Source organism: Daucus carota, chromosome 4, assembly GCF_001625215.2.
Source record: "Daucus carota subsp. sativus chromosome 4, DH1 v3.0, whole genome shotgun sequence".
NCBI lineage: Eukaryota > Viridiplantae > Streptophyta > Magnoliopsida > Apiales > Apiaceae > Daucus > Daucus carota.
In genome coordinates, this window is record NC_030384.2 from 43,426,078 (window position 1) to 43,442,357 (window position 16,280).

A 16,280-nucleotide genomic window follows, 5' to 3' on the forward strand; every position below is an offset into this window, starting at 1 on the left:
TAAACCAAGTAACAATCCTATAGCCATAAAAGAAGAAACAAAATCATATGGACAAGATTCCCAAATTTTATGCAATAATAGATTTGCACAAAAATCACTAGAATTTTTATGTTTACTAGGATTTAAATTTTACAAAAATCTGATTCAAATGGTGTCAAGTTTCTATAGAAAAAGCGGTGACCTGAATTCTAATCCAAATTTTGGTATAATGTCTTCAGTGAAAATGATCGTTTTAAGAGGAAGCTGAAAGACTTGAGAAGATTCTGCCAGTATGTGTGATTCGTGTTTTGATGACAGTGGTCATTCTCTTTTCTTGGCATGAGAGGTTTTTTCTTATTCTCAATATGTATAGATAATTATAGGCCGGAACAGTGCACTTCTTGATGTTTTAACTAAACAAAGAGTCAAGTGTAATTTACAACACTGTTATAATTGAACTAAACATATGATCAAATAAAAATAATATTCACATTATAAAAAGTAGATACATTAACCGTCAATATCAAAAACATATGATCCCATGCGCATACAATATCTTTCGAAAACACAGTAACCTCATCAATAACAACATCATGAACTATAGAGCTTAGTGGTCTGATTTTCAGCGTACCATGACCTGCATCATTAATGAGATGAATTCCAACTTGTTAGTTAAGTATTGTGAACATAATGAAATATCAAGTGACATGCACTCGTACAAATCTCTGTTAGAGAGATAATTAAAAATGTATATTAAATTACAAATAAACGATTCCTATAACATGACTAGGTCGTCTAGATTATATAAAAAAATAAAGAGAAAGAAACAATGATAGGGAAAACATTGTGAACTATCAGATATGATGATAAAACAAAATCTAATACTCGAACTCATATATATTCTAGAGTTGACATCTATACTATACTATAATAAGCCAACATGGGTATAATTTGTAATCGTACAAATTTTTGGTTTGGTCACATTGATTTGGTGATTCACTTTCTACCTAAAAGTCTGTTGCACGTAGAGTTCTCATAGTCTTACATCTCTAAACAGTTTGATATACTACAAGATAAAAACTCCAATTTTATTCTTTTAAATATAATTTATAATTAGTTAATACTAATCACTAATAAAATGATATTAAAATTAAAATTATATCTAATAAATTCAAAATAATATAGCCTCCCGTGCTTTGCACGGGTTCAAGGCTAGTTTAATTAATTACTTAAAGCATTATAGTTAAAATTAGGAGAAAGTTCTCAATAGTCCACAAAAAAAATTGGAGTCTTAGCGTCCAAAATTCTCATTGTCCATTTCTATGTAATCTAGTGGCTTGCATTTTTTTCTTTTTTTATTATGATTTAAAATCCATAATAAAAACCAATTTGGTTATATATGTGCATATATAACTTTTTAGTTCATCACTTTCATGATTCTCGTGGTCTACAATCATTAGATTTAATTTATATAAAAAAATATTTTAAGTCCCCTTCTTGTCGGGGAAAGTTTAACTTCTTTGAAGAACTTTTCATATAGTCATACAGAAGAAAGTACAGAATATGTTCATGTAATTTTGATTGCAGAACACAAAATAATAGTGGAGATTATTTAATTACATCTATTTAAAAAAAAATTCGGGAAACACCCACTTTCTTTCTCTAGTTGTGTTCCCAATGAACATATTTTATTTGTAACTGTCAAACTATTGGAGTGTAGTACAGGATGATAGTTTTCAAATTACATGATCCTAAATCTGATTATAGGTATTTATGGAAATATTATGCGAATGTAACAGTTTCAAATCTCAGACATTCCTTGTTTATCTAATCTAATAATCCAAATTTAGGATTCCAAGGACTTTTAAATTTACGGGACTCTAAGAAACCCAGCTCATATAAGCATAAAGATAACTCAAATATATAAAAGTTAAAAATTTACTTCAAATTTGTTCAGTTGAGACTTGAGAGTGTCTGTGTATATTCATACATTTTCTGTGATATAAATTACGATTAAACATGCCAAGATTTCATGAGCAAGTTTTAGGATGGAAACCAGAAAAACGGCGAGGTTGTGAGCTTAAAAGCAATAGAAACAAGGGAGGTGGATGATGCTTCACAGCAAGGTGTGGCCCTAATCATCCAGACTTTACTCCTACAACACAAAATGTGTACACTAAATAAATGATTTGTCGGAAATAAAGATTCATCAAGTAGTAAAGTACTTATTAACAACAAAAATCATGGTTGGAGAAATCGGGAAACAAAACTAACTAGTTGAGAAGCCGCGCGTTGCGGCGGTCTATAAAAATTTTATTAACGATTTAATATCAATATTTGTAGAATAAAATAATTTTGTGACTATCTATAAAAAGTATATTAATGTTACCAAATTAATATTTGTAAGATAAAATAAATTTTATATTATAAAAATCTTGATTTAATACCAATACTAATATATTAAATTGCAAAATTGGAATATAATTCATGGTGAAAAAATGAAAATAAATTTATACACGTAATTAACAATTTAAAGCACGATGAATCTTAATTTTATTTGTGTTTTTTAAAAAAAAAATAATCATGTTCTTCATTGTCACCATACTCCAATTTTTCTGGATTGATTGTGTACAAAAACATCTAACTTAAATCCGTGAGATAGCGGTCTATAACTACCCTTGCTTGTAACAACTTTTATATCTTAATACTGTATAAACAGCCTTCACTTAAAAATTGCTTGAATTGAGCAAACAGATTATGCATGAATAATTTTTTTTCCTGTATACAAAGTAAATCATAAAAAAATTAAAAACAACAAACATGTCCGACAAACAAAACACATATTATAAAATAATAACCAACAAACATACATCGCTAACAGTTAATTTATTGATATCATCCATCAATATCATGTCAAGACTATATTCTTTTCCTTTATTTGGATTTGTCGACTCCAACATAGCGGTCTATAACTACCTTTGCTTGCAACAACCTTTATTTTTTTAATACTGTATAAACAGCCTTCACTTATCGTTGCAGAAGAACGACAACACCGAGTTAGAAATCGAGCACTGGAACAAAATCATATTAAAACTTTCAAGCTACTATATTCCATAAATAATCTTTAACAAAATTAGATTCTGAAACTTGCTTCTAATATACCCGAAACTAAATTTAATACTGTATAAACAGTCTTCACTTATCGTTGCAGAAGAACGGCACCACCGAGTTAGAAATCAAGCACTGAAACAAAATCAGATTAAAACTTTCAAGCTACTATATTCCATAAATAATCTGAAACAAAATCAGATTCTGAAACTTGCTTCTAATATACTCGGAACTAAAAAAAGGTTGTTCTAATTTTTGATATTTTTCATCCAACCAAAGAGAGGTGGGGTTGTGGTATTGAGAGAGGAGGTTGTGTTTAAATGATCCAAAACCATACAATTTATAGGTGCAGAGAGACTTGTGTGCTACTCTTTTCCATGATTAAATAATCTGAAACAAAATCGGATTAAAACTTTCAAGCTACTATCTTCCATAAATAATCTAAAACAAAATCAGATTCTGAAACTTGTTTCTAATATATCCGAAACTAAAAAAAGGTAGTTCTAATTTTTGATATTTTTCATCCAAAAATTCCAGAAAATTAGAAAAATAGAACGGAGCGATGTGAGAGGCGCCACCTACACGCCCCTCGCTTCTCCTTTATATAAGTATATTGATTGATTGGTTAACCTACAGATTCAGGATTTATCAGGGATTTTTAGTCAAATCAGAATGTAATCGATAAATCAGCAAAATATTTTGTAAAAATTAATCGAGGATTTTTCAATAAATTAGGGATTTTGAGAATATTGGCAAAAATCAAAGGAAATAACATATTCCATACTTGATTTGATCATGAGTACCCCCAGATGTTGCATTTGAAAGTGCCCAAGCAGCCTCCTTAATATTAAACTCAGCATTTTGAAGCAATTGCACAAGCGGCCCAATAATATTGGCTTCAATCACGGACTGTAAATTATAATATATTGTCAGCAAAGAAACATTAATAAAGGGAAGTCCACATCCTTGTTTATACCAACTTAAAATATGTGGAGCTTCTCTTACCCGAATTTGCTCCTTATTTCCCGATGTGATGTTTGAAATAGTCCAGCAAGCCTCTTTCCTGATACTCTTCTTATAATTGTTAGTCAGTAGGATTAAAAGGTTGCGCAGTTCTTGATGATAAACTGTTAAGATAACAAACAGATTATATCACATCTTCCAATCGTGGTTAGGGATTGAGCATGAAATTTAGCAACAAATAAACGAAGACTGTGGACACCTGGAATACTTAGGAACAGTGCTCTGCCACACACACACCATCTGCCAACAAATTAAACATCGCAAAAGTTTGAACCCATAACATCAATACAGAACAACTTTTGGGATACCCCTCGTCATTGTCTTGGATGATGTTCTATCTTTCATGGACATTTACATTATTCGTTTAATTCTCACCCCTACTTATACATCTTAACTAATTCTAGCAAGCATAGTCAGACATCCTAGACATTCACAGCCACAAGTTCACATTATCATAAATAAGTCATGTCAAGTCTGTAGTTTCTAAAACCTTTGGCCGAGAAAATCTTGAGTGCTACCTTATAGGCATACTATTTTTGTCTAGTTATTTAGCATCTAAGAGTAAAACACTATATACCATATACACCACATCATTTATTAAATCCACAACAGAAGAGGTACTATCAAATACTAAGAAGCCTTATAATTTTATATTTGCCAAACAGAACACAATTAAGCCAGCAATTTTCTTTCAAGACATATCCAAAGAATATATTTTGCAATAAGCACAAACTTTAGAGTTTAAAACAATAAAAACGTATGTAAAAAAAAACAACTCAGTACCTGAGTTTGCAAGAAACTCGAACCCGACTTGTTCGTCTCAGTCAAACCAAATCCCGAACCAAAATTGAACATATCTTTGTCACCTGGGTTGGGAAAATCCCATATTTCTTCAAGCTGAGCATTGCAGGCAATGTGTCCGACAGAAGTCCTGGCTGGAGAAAATGGGAAAAAAAGTGCAGCACCCGCGTGGTTTGATAAGAAATCCTGAGAAAAAGATGTTTGGTGGGGTTGGTTGAAGGAGATTGAGGGAGGAGAGGATGAGACGGTGGTGATGGGGCGGAAAACAGAGAGTGCAGGACACGTGGGGAAAGTAGTAGAATGAGAATTGCAGACATGGTTGGTATGTATATGACAAGATTTGAACAGAAAACCAGTCTGCTCAAGAGGGCGCCCAGGGTTAAGAGTATCCGCGGTAATATATCATTTTCATACGTTAATTCGTTGACATGAGCATGGAATTATGAGCTGCGAGTGAGGACTAAGGGGGTCGATCGGGGAGAAGCCCTGTGAAGCTGAACAGATATCTGTGTTCGTACTGGATAATATATGTGCCGGAATTAATTAGGCTTAGGAAGTAGGTTTGGAATAACCGAACCAAAGAATAAATTTGCTCAGGAGAACAACCTGTTCTCGTATAATAGATATAGTAGATTAATTCAATTGTCTCTATAGGTTGTTTATAATCAAGATTTATATCATGTTTTTTTCAATAATACGATACTTAAACTTTCAAATATTTATGTTTCGCATTTTTTTGTTAAAATTCAACTAACTAATAAATGTTAGTTAATGCTCACGTGACAAATAAAAAAAATTAAAATTAAAATATTAATATCTGATAGAGTTTGTTGTTTATTTATATTATGCTACCTGAAGGCCAATGAAGAAGAATCCAAAGGACGAAATATAAGATAGACAACCAAAAGTATCATAACGAAACTAACCTCCAAATTATGTTCTTATTTAACATTATAAGTGAAATAATAGCATCCAAAAAGATCATAATTGAAATCAACATTCAAAATTACTAATACTGAACAACCAAAAGCTAAGATAACTAACATAACTGAACACAAACTAAACTATTCCATAAAGTATAATCTCCATTGTGCTGGTGGATATGAATACCTCTTTCGCGAGTTTATTGACAAGACCATTTGTTGCCGATTCCATTACATCATTTGGAGCCATAGGTCCTGAAGAAATTTGACATCTAGAGAATCAAGTAATCATCTAAATTAGATCACAACATTCGTAACACCAAAATCAAAACCAGCATAAACCAGCATACTTAATGCTTGATAGATCGTTCAACAACTAACCACAATTCTATGGATATCAATATAAATAGAGAGTTTAGCACATTTAAGTTGCGAACGTTTGAGAGGCACGTGATCATAATTGAATATCACCTGTACAGAGAGAGAGAGGGAGGGAGAGGGGGAGCGAGAGGGAGGTTGGGAGGGAGGGAGGGAGCGGGGGGAGGGGGAGAGAGAGGGGGGGAGGGAGAGAGAGAGAGAGAGAGAGCAGGGGGGAGGGAGAGAGAGAGAGAGAGCGGGGGAGGGAGGGAGAGAGAGAGAGAGAGCGGGGGAGGGAGGGAGAGAGAGATGGAAATTTGAAAATTACCTGGGAGGAGAAGAGCGAGAGAGAAGCCGCTGGCCGCAGACGATGAACAGGGAAAAGAGAGCAAGCAAGGGTTTGAGCTGCAATGAATAGTTTGGTGGCCATTGTCCCGGGCCAGCCCACATTTAACTTTATAGTGACGGTTGCTGCCGTTTTGTCGCTAAATTCTATGCTTTTGTTTGGGAAGTACTAGTACAGTAGGATGATGTTCGTTATTCAAGTGAGGCGGTGGCAATCAATATCAATATACTTTATATAAAGGAGAAGCGAGGGACGTGTAGGTGGCGCCCTCTCACATCGCTCCGTTTTATTTTTCTAATTTTCTGGAATTTTTGAATGAAAAATATCAAAAATTAGAACTACCTTTTTTAGTTTCGGGTACATTAGAAGCAAGTTTCAGAATCTGATTTTGTATCAGATTATTTATGGAATATAGTAGCTTGAAAGTTTTAATCTGATTTTGTTTCAGATTATTCAATTATGGGAAAGACAGATTATTTATGGAATATGGTAACTTGAAAATTTTAATCTGATTTTGTTCAGATTATTTAATTATGGGAAAGAGTAGCAAACAAGTCTCTCTCCACCTATAAATACCCGTATAGATCGTAGTATTTTGGATCATCTAAACACAACCTCCTCTCTCAATACCACAAACCTACCTGATAGTTCTCTTACTCGATTTTTAGAGGAGAAGCGAGGAGCGTGTAGGTGGCGCCTCTCACATTGCTCCGTTCTATTTTTTAATTTTCTGAAATTTTTGGATGAAAAATATCAAAAATTAGAAATACCTTTCTCTTACTTGATTTCTAACTCGGAGGTGTCGTTCTTCTGCAACGATAAGTGAAAGCTCTTACAGTAAAGGTTGTTTCAAGCAAATGTAATTATAGACCGTTATATTGGAGTCGACAAATCCAAATACGGGAAAAGAATATAGTCTTGACAGGATATTGATGGTTGATGTCAATAAATTAACTATTAATGATGTAAGTTTGTTGGTTATTCTTTTATAATATTTGTTTTGTTCATCGGACATGTTTGTTGTTGTTAATTTTTATATTATTTACTTTGTATACATGAAAAAATTATTCATGCATTATCAGTTTGCTCCGTTCAAGCAACTTTTAAGAAGGTGGTTATACTTAAGTTAAATGTTTTTGTGCACAATCAATCTAAAAAATTAGAGGAAGGTGACAATGTAAGAACATGATTACTTTTCTAAAAAAAACAAATAAAATTAAGATTCGTCATACTTTAAATTGTTAATTACGTGTATAAATTTATTTTCATTTTTTCACCATGAATTATAGTCCAATTTTGCAATTTTATATATTAGTATTTGTATTACATCAAGATTTTTATAATATAAATTTATTTTATCCTACAAATATTAACTTGAAACATTAATATACTTTTTATAGACAGTCATAAAATTATTTTATTCTACAAATATTAATATTGAATCATTAATATAATTTTTATAGGCCGCCGCAACGCGTATAATATCAGGTTGAAATCATTTATAATTTAAAAATAATATTTGTATCTATTTGATCAAAAGATTTAAAAATGTGTTGGCAAATCATCAATCAATATACTTATATAATCAATATACTTATATAAAGGAGAAGCGGGGGCGTGTAGGTAGCAGCCTCTCACATCGCTCCGTTCTATTTTTCTAATTTTTTGAAATTTTTGTTTCAGATTATTTATGGAATATAGTATCTTGAAAGTTTTAATTTGATTATATTTCAGATTATTTAATTATGGGAAAGATTACCTTTTTTAGTTTCAGGTATATTAAAAGCAAGTTTCAAAATCTGATTTTGTTTCAGATTATTTATGGAATATAGTAGCTTGAAAGTTTTAATTTGATTTTATTTCAGATTATCTAATTATGGGAAAGAGTAGCACACAGGTCTCTCTGCACCTATAAATACCCCTATAGATGGTAGGGTTTTGGATCATCTAAACACAACTTTTTACCTCTCTATAATGATAGTTCTTTTGCTCGATTTCTAACTCGATGGCGCCGTTCTTCTGCAACGATAAGTGAAGGATGTTTATACAGTATTAAAAAAATAAAGGTTGCAAGCAAAGGAAGTTATAAACCGCTATGTGGGAGTCGACAAATCCAAACACGGGAAAAGAATATAGTCTTGACATGATATTGATGTATGATATTAGTAAATTAACTATTAGTGATGTATATTTGTTGGTTATTCTTTTATAATATTTGTTTTGTTCATCAAACATATTTGTTTTTGTTAATTTTTATATGATTTACTTTGTATACTGGAAAAAATTATACATGCATAATCTGTTTGCTCCGTTCAAGCAACTTATAAGTGAAAACTGTTTATACAGTATTAAAAAATAAAAATTGTTACAAGTAAATATAGTTATAGACCGCTATCTCACTGATTTAAGTTAGATGTTTTTGTGCACAATCAATCCAAAAAAATTGGAGGAAGGTGATAATGTAAGAACATGATTACTTTTAAAAAAAAAAAGCAAATAAAATTAAGATTCGTCGTGCTTTAAATTGTTAATACGTGTATAAAATTATTGTCATTTTTTTACCATGAATTATATTCTAATTTTTTGCAATTTTATATATTGGTATTGGTATTACATCAAGATTTTTATAATATAAAATTTATTTTATCTATCCTACAAATATTAATTTTGAGACATTAATATATATTTTATAGACAGACACAAAATTATTTTATTCTACAAATATTAATATTAAATCATTAATATATTTTTTATAGGCCGCCGCAACGCGCGGATTCCCAACTAGTATTTTATAAAAATCAAAAAATTTCAACCAAACATTTTAAATGTATTTTATAATTTCAAATACTTAAAGGTATATGATTATTGGAAGTTTTTTTTTTTTGAAATTAAATGATTAGGAGAAGTTAACTTGGGCCACTTCTTTAAAAAGCTGAAGAAAGGAACGAATTTTTTGCTATTTTGAAAAATAGCCCTTATTTTATAAAAATCTGAACACTTTAACCACCCCACCAAAATTTGCTCTCTTCTTATTTGTTTTCCAAAACAGGCAAACAAAAGAAATGACAAAATATATGATCCTAGTCCCCAACATATGCAGGTAATTTTGGGCATTCAGAATATTGATCTAACTTCTGGGTTTTTCCTTTGCTACAGTCACCTTGCAATTATTGCCAACAGAAAAAATGTCGATCAGCACATTGTATTGTTTGACTGATCGAGAGATGATAAGAAGGAAGCTGCGATGGTTGAGAAACTTAATGATGCTTGGATCCCAAGAACTGATTGTCGAGGTGACCAAAACCTAAAATGTTCACTTGAACATAATATACCAAGTTATTAACTTAACTTTCTATTGCATTTATATGTCTTGAAAGTAATCTTATGTCATTGATGCCCCTTAATATGACGGCTTTAGAATTTCTACTGTTTACCTGACCGATAGAGCTAATCAGTTTGAAATTTATGGCTAATGTGTCAAACAGTTAATGTAGGAAGCCAACAGTAAATGTGTTTAACTGTATACTTTTAAGCGATATTACCCTTTTTTCTCTCAGACCTATTACTATATGAAAATTCAGTTTATCTATTCCTGCACTTTTTATCTGTCTCATCACCCTCTTGCTTCAGCCTAAGTTGTCTTTTTTTCCTCTCCTGCCAGCTTAATCTTTAATACTCATGGTTTATTAAAGGTACATTATTGTAATTCATTATTTAAATGATGCCAATGTAGTGGATACTTGCCGAAAATCAAAATTTGTAACTGATGATTTATGGTGACAAGGATATAAAAAATAAACTTGGGTGGATAAATTATGATGCAAAAAGCTGTAAATCCTTAAGTCCTTGGCATTTATATTTCATGTACCGGAAGCTTCACTAGGAGTTACTTTTGTCCGATATGCATTTAAACTACTTCTTAATACTTCACTTGAGCTATAAGAAAGGTGAAAGAAAAAGGAAATTGAAAATGTAAGATAAACTCTGTAACAGCTTGTACTGCTAATTGTAAGATAAACCGTTCAAGATGCTAATTGTATAAGCTCAGAGGTAAGATAAACTCTGTAACAGCTTGTACTGCTAATTGTAAGATAAACCGTTCAAGATGCTAATTGTATAAGCTCAGAGGATGAGGATGTTCCTCTATCAATTGCTACAGAAATACAACCGTTTGATGTTGTTTCGAGAACTGAGGAAGCCAAAGAAACTGCTGTACATGCTTACATTCCTCAAATTACATCTAATGATGATTATAGTAGTTGGAAAGAGATGGTCAAACAAGCTCTAGATTTCATAGACCATCAACACACAAGCACAAATGCTCCTGTTGCAAATTTGTGTTATGATGGGAAGGGCCAGCTATCAGATTTACCTGAGAAGCAAGGTGAAATAGTAAGACCATTGGCACTCATGATATCCAACAGTGACAGTTCTAGAGATGCGGTCAAGGATCTGAAAGATACTGTACCTCCTCCTCCTCCACACATTGAGGATTACTTTAAGAATATCACCAGAGTCCTGATCACCAGAGTCCTGATCACCAGAGTCCTGATCACCAGAGTCCTGTCAAGAGAATAAATACTTAAGAACATATACAAAAAGGTTAATTAAGTTATCATGACAGTAGTATGCTACCTGACTACGGCATAGACGATAGAAACCAGTGTAGAAAAGTAGGCTTGAGAACAAAAGCCCGCATACAGTGCTAAGTACCATGTATGCGAAATATCCCTGATTCTGATATTTCAATTGAACGTTTTCTGTCTGAAAGCTTTGCAATTTCCTGAAAAGCAGATCTACACTACGAGTGTGGGGACGGAAACTGTTTCCATTAGCCAGAAATACTTCATGGAGTCGAGTCCTCTCACGACCCAATTCTGCCTTCCTTCCTCCAAAGATCTTAAGTTGCTTATATGCGAGGTGGAAGGCAAAACACATGGACAGCAGGTAAATGAAAACAATTACGACTATGTGACAGAACAACCAACAATGCTGGGGCTCACTTCCCAATAGGCTAGAAACAGCAGCTGCTACAGCAAGCACGTATCCTGGGAGCAAATAAAGATTGGATAAGACTTGGTTATAGTCGCTGCTAAGGGATTTCTCCATCTCTTCAAGCTTTGTACAATCATTTTGCCACTCCATTAGCAAACTCTCCTCAGTACTCTTGTCCTTCACAGCCTTTGCTTCCTTCACAGCCTTTGCCATCTCGTTAATAAGCACTTGCAAATTTCCTTCTTCCTTCACAGCCTTTGCCATCTCGTTTGGCATCTCGTTAACAAGCACCTGCAAATCTCCTGATGAGAAATCACAATCGATGGAGGGATCATAGTCCATGTAAATAAAAACATTCCAACATTACAAAATGGACCAAATGTTAACTGCACATCATATTTTCAATCACAACAGAGTATATCAGCAGAAGGGAGACACTTGTACAAGACAAATACCACATTCTGTATGCATCAATCTAAATAGTTACATAAAATTATACACAGAAAAAATTAATTTCTATTTAAAATTAACTGAATGAACAACTAACATTGTACAAATGAACACTAATATAGTACACTCCCCCAACCCTATTGTTATATACAAATAACTCAAATTCATTCATGAAACTTGCAAGTTGCAATACTAGAACTCATCAAAGCACAAAAATACCTATTACATTAAACAGAAAAACTTACAGAGTATGATTCCTAAAACGAAACAATCCTTCAGTACTAAAACCAATAACAGTCACAGAGAGAGTAAACACGAAAATGTTATCCAAGATATGTGAGATAAACACCTGGCTCGGTATAAAGGATTACTGAATCAGTATAATCCAGCGTTAATTACATCGAATCTTAATGAACATAACAACAAATCCAATAAGGAAATTCAATAAAATCATCTCGTATGCAGTACATCCATATATAGAATCATAATGACTCACATCATTTCATTTCATGGAATCAGTTGTGCGAAGATTTCTCAAAACCCTAACTACGAAATGCATATTACATACACGTAATTTACATTAATTAAGCCCTAATTACCAAAACAAGAACAAGAATGTCTGTGCGCGTGGTCTGTGTGCGTGTGCGAGAGAGAGAGGAAGAGAGAGGGAGAAGGAGAGGGGGAGAGAGAGAGAGAGAGGGAGAGAAGGAGACCTGTAAGAAGATTCCAGAGAGAGAGAGTTGAGCAGAGAAGATATGAGCTGGAGCAGTGAAATCTACTCGTTAACAAGCACTTGCAAATCTCCTGATGAGAAATCACAATCGATGGAGGGATCATAGTCCATGTAAATAAACACATTCCAACATTACAAAATGGACCAAATGTTAACTGCACATCATATTTTCAATCACAACAGAGTATATCAGCAGAAGGGAGACACTTGTACAAGACAAATACCACATTCTGTATGCATCAATCTAAATAGTTACATAAAATTATACACAGAAAAAATTAATTTCTATTTAAAATTAACTGAATGAACAACTAACATTGTACAAATGAACACTAATATAGTACACTCCCCCAACCCTATTGTTATATACAAATAACTCAAATTCATTCATGAAACTTGCAAGTTGCAATACTAGAACTCATCAAAGCACAAAAATACCTATTACATTAAACAGAAAAACTTACAGAGTATGATTCCTAAAACGAAACAATCCTTCAGTACTAAAACCAATAACAGTCACAGAGAGAGTAAACACGAAAATGTTATCCAAGATATGTGAGATAAACACCTGGCTCGGTATAAAGGATTACTGAATCAGTATAATCCAGCGTTAATTACATCGAATCTTAATGAACATAACAACAAATCCAATAAGGAAATTCAATAAAATCATCTCGTATGCAGTACATCCATATATAGAATCATAATGACTCACATCATTTCATTTCATGGAATCAGTTGTGCGAAGATTTCTCAAAACCCTAACTACGAAATGCATATTACATACACGTAATTTACATTAATTAAGCCCTAATTACCAAAACAAGAACAAGAATGTCTGTGCGCGTGGTCTGTGTGCGTGTCTTATAAATTAGTATATGTTCTAATAATTCCCGGGGTGAGCCAGAGTCGAACCCCGGTGTCCTGGGACAACAGAGGAATAACTCACCACTGGGCTATCCAAATGAAAGATTCTAAGTTATAGTTGATAAAATTTTAAAAATCTAACAATATTAGTTAAAATAGTAGAACTCAGAACTTTTCATTTGGATATAATATCATTTAGAGGTAATTGCATATCGCACCCCTAAGTATCGTTCAAAAACGATAGAGTACCTATAGTTTAAGAAATTCTTAAACTCGCACCCCTTATCTTTACCTCTCAAAACCGAGATGCACCCCCTGTCGTTAACTTCCGTCACCCCGTTAAGTCACTATATATATAACTAGAAAAGGTAGTTCTAATTTTTGATATTTTTCATCCAAAAATTCCAGAAAATTAGAAAAATAGAACGGAGCGATGTGAGAGTCGCCACCTACAGATATTTATAGGTGCAGAGAGACTTGTATGCTACTTTTATTCATAATTAAATAAGCTGAAACAAAATCAGATTAAAACTTTCAAGCTACTATATTCCATAAATAATTTGAAATAAAATCAGATTTTGAAACTTGCTTCTAATATACCCGAAACTAAAAAAAAGTAGTTCTAATTTGAAATATAAGTATAAGATCCATAAAGGAGCCTCCTCTAACACCTTGAGGTTTTAGAGGGAATGGTTCTCTACATGGTATCAGAGCTCTGGTTTGCGGGAGGTCTCGGGTTCAAGCTCCTGCCACCCCCCAATATTCTCACAATTTAAGACGGACACGAAGGCAAGTTATGCCCCAAAGATGGACGCCCGTGATCCACTCTTCATCCCAAATAATGGGGTTTCGAGTGAGGAGGAGTGTTGAAATATAAGTATAAGATCCATAAAGGGGCCTCCTTTAACACCTTAAGGAGTGTTGAAATATAAGTATAAGATCCATAAAGGGTCTCCTCTAACACCTTAAGGTTTTAGAGGGAATGGTTCTCTACATATATTCCATAAATAATTTGAAATAAAATCAGATTTTGAAACTTGCTTCTAATATACCCGAAACTAAAAAAAGTAGTACTAATTTTTGATATTTTTCATCCAAAAATTCCAGAAATTAGAAAAATAGAACGAAGCAATGTGAGAGTCGCCACCTGCAGATATTTATGGGTGCAGAGAGACTTGTGTGCTACTTTTTTCCATAATTAAACAACTTGAAACAAAATCAGATTAAAACTTTCAAGCTACTATATTCCATAAATAATTTGAAATAAAATCAGCGCGTTGCGGCGGCCTATAAAAATTATATTAATAATTCAATATTAATATTTATAAAATGCAATAATTTTGTGGCTGTCTATAAAAAGTATATTATTGATTAAAAATTAATATTTGTCGGATAAAATAAATTTTATATTATAAAAATCTTGATGTAATACCATACTAATATATAAAATTGTAAAATTGGACTATAATTCATGGTGAAAAAATGAAAATAAATTTCTTCACGTAATTAAAATTTAAAGCACGACGAATCTTAATTTTATTTGTGTTTTTTTTTGAAAAGTAATCATGTTCTTACATTGTCACTTTCCTTCAATTTATTTGGATTGATTGTGCACAAAAACATCTAACTTAAATTCGTGAGATAGCGGATTATAACTATCCTTACTTGTAACAACTTTTATTTTTTAATACTGTATAAACAGCCTTCACTTAAAAGTTGCTTGAACAGAACAAACAGATAATAATGCATGAATAATATTTGCCTGTATACAAAGTAAATCATATAAATTAACAACAACAAACATGTCCGATAAACAAAACCAATATTATAAAAGAATAACCAACAAACATACATCACTAATAGTTAATTTATTGATATCATCCATAAAAATCATGTCAAGATTATATTCTTCTTTCGTGTTTGGATTTGTCGACTCCCACATAGCGGTTTATAACTAACTTTGCTTGCAACAATCTTTATTTTTTTTAATACCGTATAAACAGCCTTCACTTATCGTTGCAGCAGAAGAACGACACCACCGAATTACAAATCGAGCAAGAGAACTATCTATCACCAAAAATGAGGTAGGGTCGTGGTATTGAGAGGGAGTAGGTTGTGTTTAGATGATCCAAAACCCTACAACATATAGGGGTATTTATAGGTGCAGAGACACTTGTGTGCTACTCTTTCACATAATTAAATAATCCATATAGGGGTATTTATAGGTGCAGAGAGATTTGTGTGCTACTCTTTCCCATAATTAAATAATCTGAAACAAAATTAGATTAAAACTTTCAAGCTGCTATATTCCATATATAATCTGAAATAAAATCAGATTCTGAAACTTAATTCTAATATATCCGAAACTAAAAAAGATAATTCTAATTTTTGATATTTTTCATCCGAAAATTCCAGAAAATTAGAAAAATAGAACAGAGCGATGTGAGAGGCGCCACCTACACGCCCCTCGCTTCTCCTTTATATAAGTATATTGATTGCAATTCGAACCCCCTAACTTACGTTCAAAAACGATATGGTACCCATATTTTTGAAAACTCGAATCGCACCACCTATTTTTACATCTCAGGAACGATACGCACCCCCTCCGTTGAATTCCGTTACCTTCCGTTAAAATACTCCTCCATCTCAATTTACAAGCCCCTTTTGCTTTTTGTGGAGTTAAATTGACTAATTTTTG

The 16,280-nt window shown here is 32.7% G+C and overlaps 1 protein-coding gene and 1 long non-coding RNA gene across 17 annotated transcripts; both read right to left on the bottom strand.

Moving 5' to 3' along the window:
* Window positions 1-513: 513 nt before the first annotated feature.
* On the bottom strand, window positions 514-6,731 carry LOC108216866 (uncharacterized). 5 transcript variants are annotated; one of them, XR_010290941.1, is made up of 6 exons: window positions 6,520-6,731; window positions 4,894-6,089; window positions 4,093-4,214; window positions 3,872-3,996; window positions 1,970-2,134; window positions 514-616 (listed from the first exon to the last, which is right to left on the bottom strand). It is a non-coding gene; the product is annotated as an uncharacterized LOC108216866 (long non-coding RNA). The 5 variants fall into 5 exon arrangements; XR_010290942.1 differs by lacking the exons at window positions 514-616; window positions 1,970-2,134 and adding exons at window positions 2,768-3,050; window positions 3,142-3,222; XR_010290943.1 differs by lacking the exon at window positions 514-616 and having other exon boundaries at window positions 1,757-2,134; window positions 4,894-6,106.
* Window positions 6,732-10,485: 3,754 nt separating this feature from the next.
* Window positions 10,486-13,579, bottom strand: LOC108216396 (uncharacterized). Of its 12 annotated transcripts, none has more exons than XM_064092697.1 (4): window positions 13,284-13,579; window positions 12,696-12,870; window positions 11,173-11,834; window positions 10,486-11,100 (listed from the first exon to the last, which is right to left on the bottom strand). In XM_064092697.1, the coding sequence occupies exons 2-4, from the start codon at window positions 12,838-12,840 to the stop codon at window positions 10,906-10,908; spliced, it is 1,002 nt and encodes a 333-aa protein (XP_063948767.1). In that variant the 5' UTR covers window positions 12,841-12,870; window positions 13,284-13,579; the 3' UTR covers window positions 10,486-10,905. The 12 variants fall into 12 exon arrangements, with proteins under 12 accessions (XP_063948767.1, XP_063948766.1, XP_063948768.1 ...); XM_064092696.1 differs by having other exon boundaries at window positions 13,180-13,579; XM_064092698.1 differs by having other exon boundaries at window positions 13,431-13,578.
* Window positions 13,580-16,280: the final 2,701 nt, after the last annotated feature.

Coding starts and splice junctions, on each gene's coding strand:
- LOC108216396 (XM_064092697.1), bottom strand. CDS start 12,840: ATGTGTTTATTTACATGGACTATGATCCCTCCATCGATTGTGATTTCT. Junction 11,835..12,695: donor TCTCTGGAATCTTCTTACAG/GTCTCCTTCTCT, acceptor ATTTCTCATCAG/GAGATTTGCAGGTGCTTGTT. Junction 11,101..11,172: donor ATCGTCTATGCCGTAGTCAG/GTAGCATACTAC, acceptor TTCTCTTGACAG/GACTCTGGTGATCAGGACTC.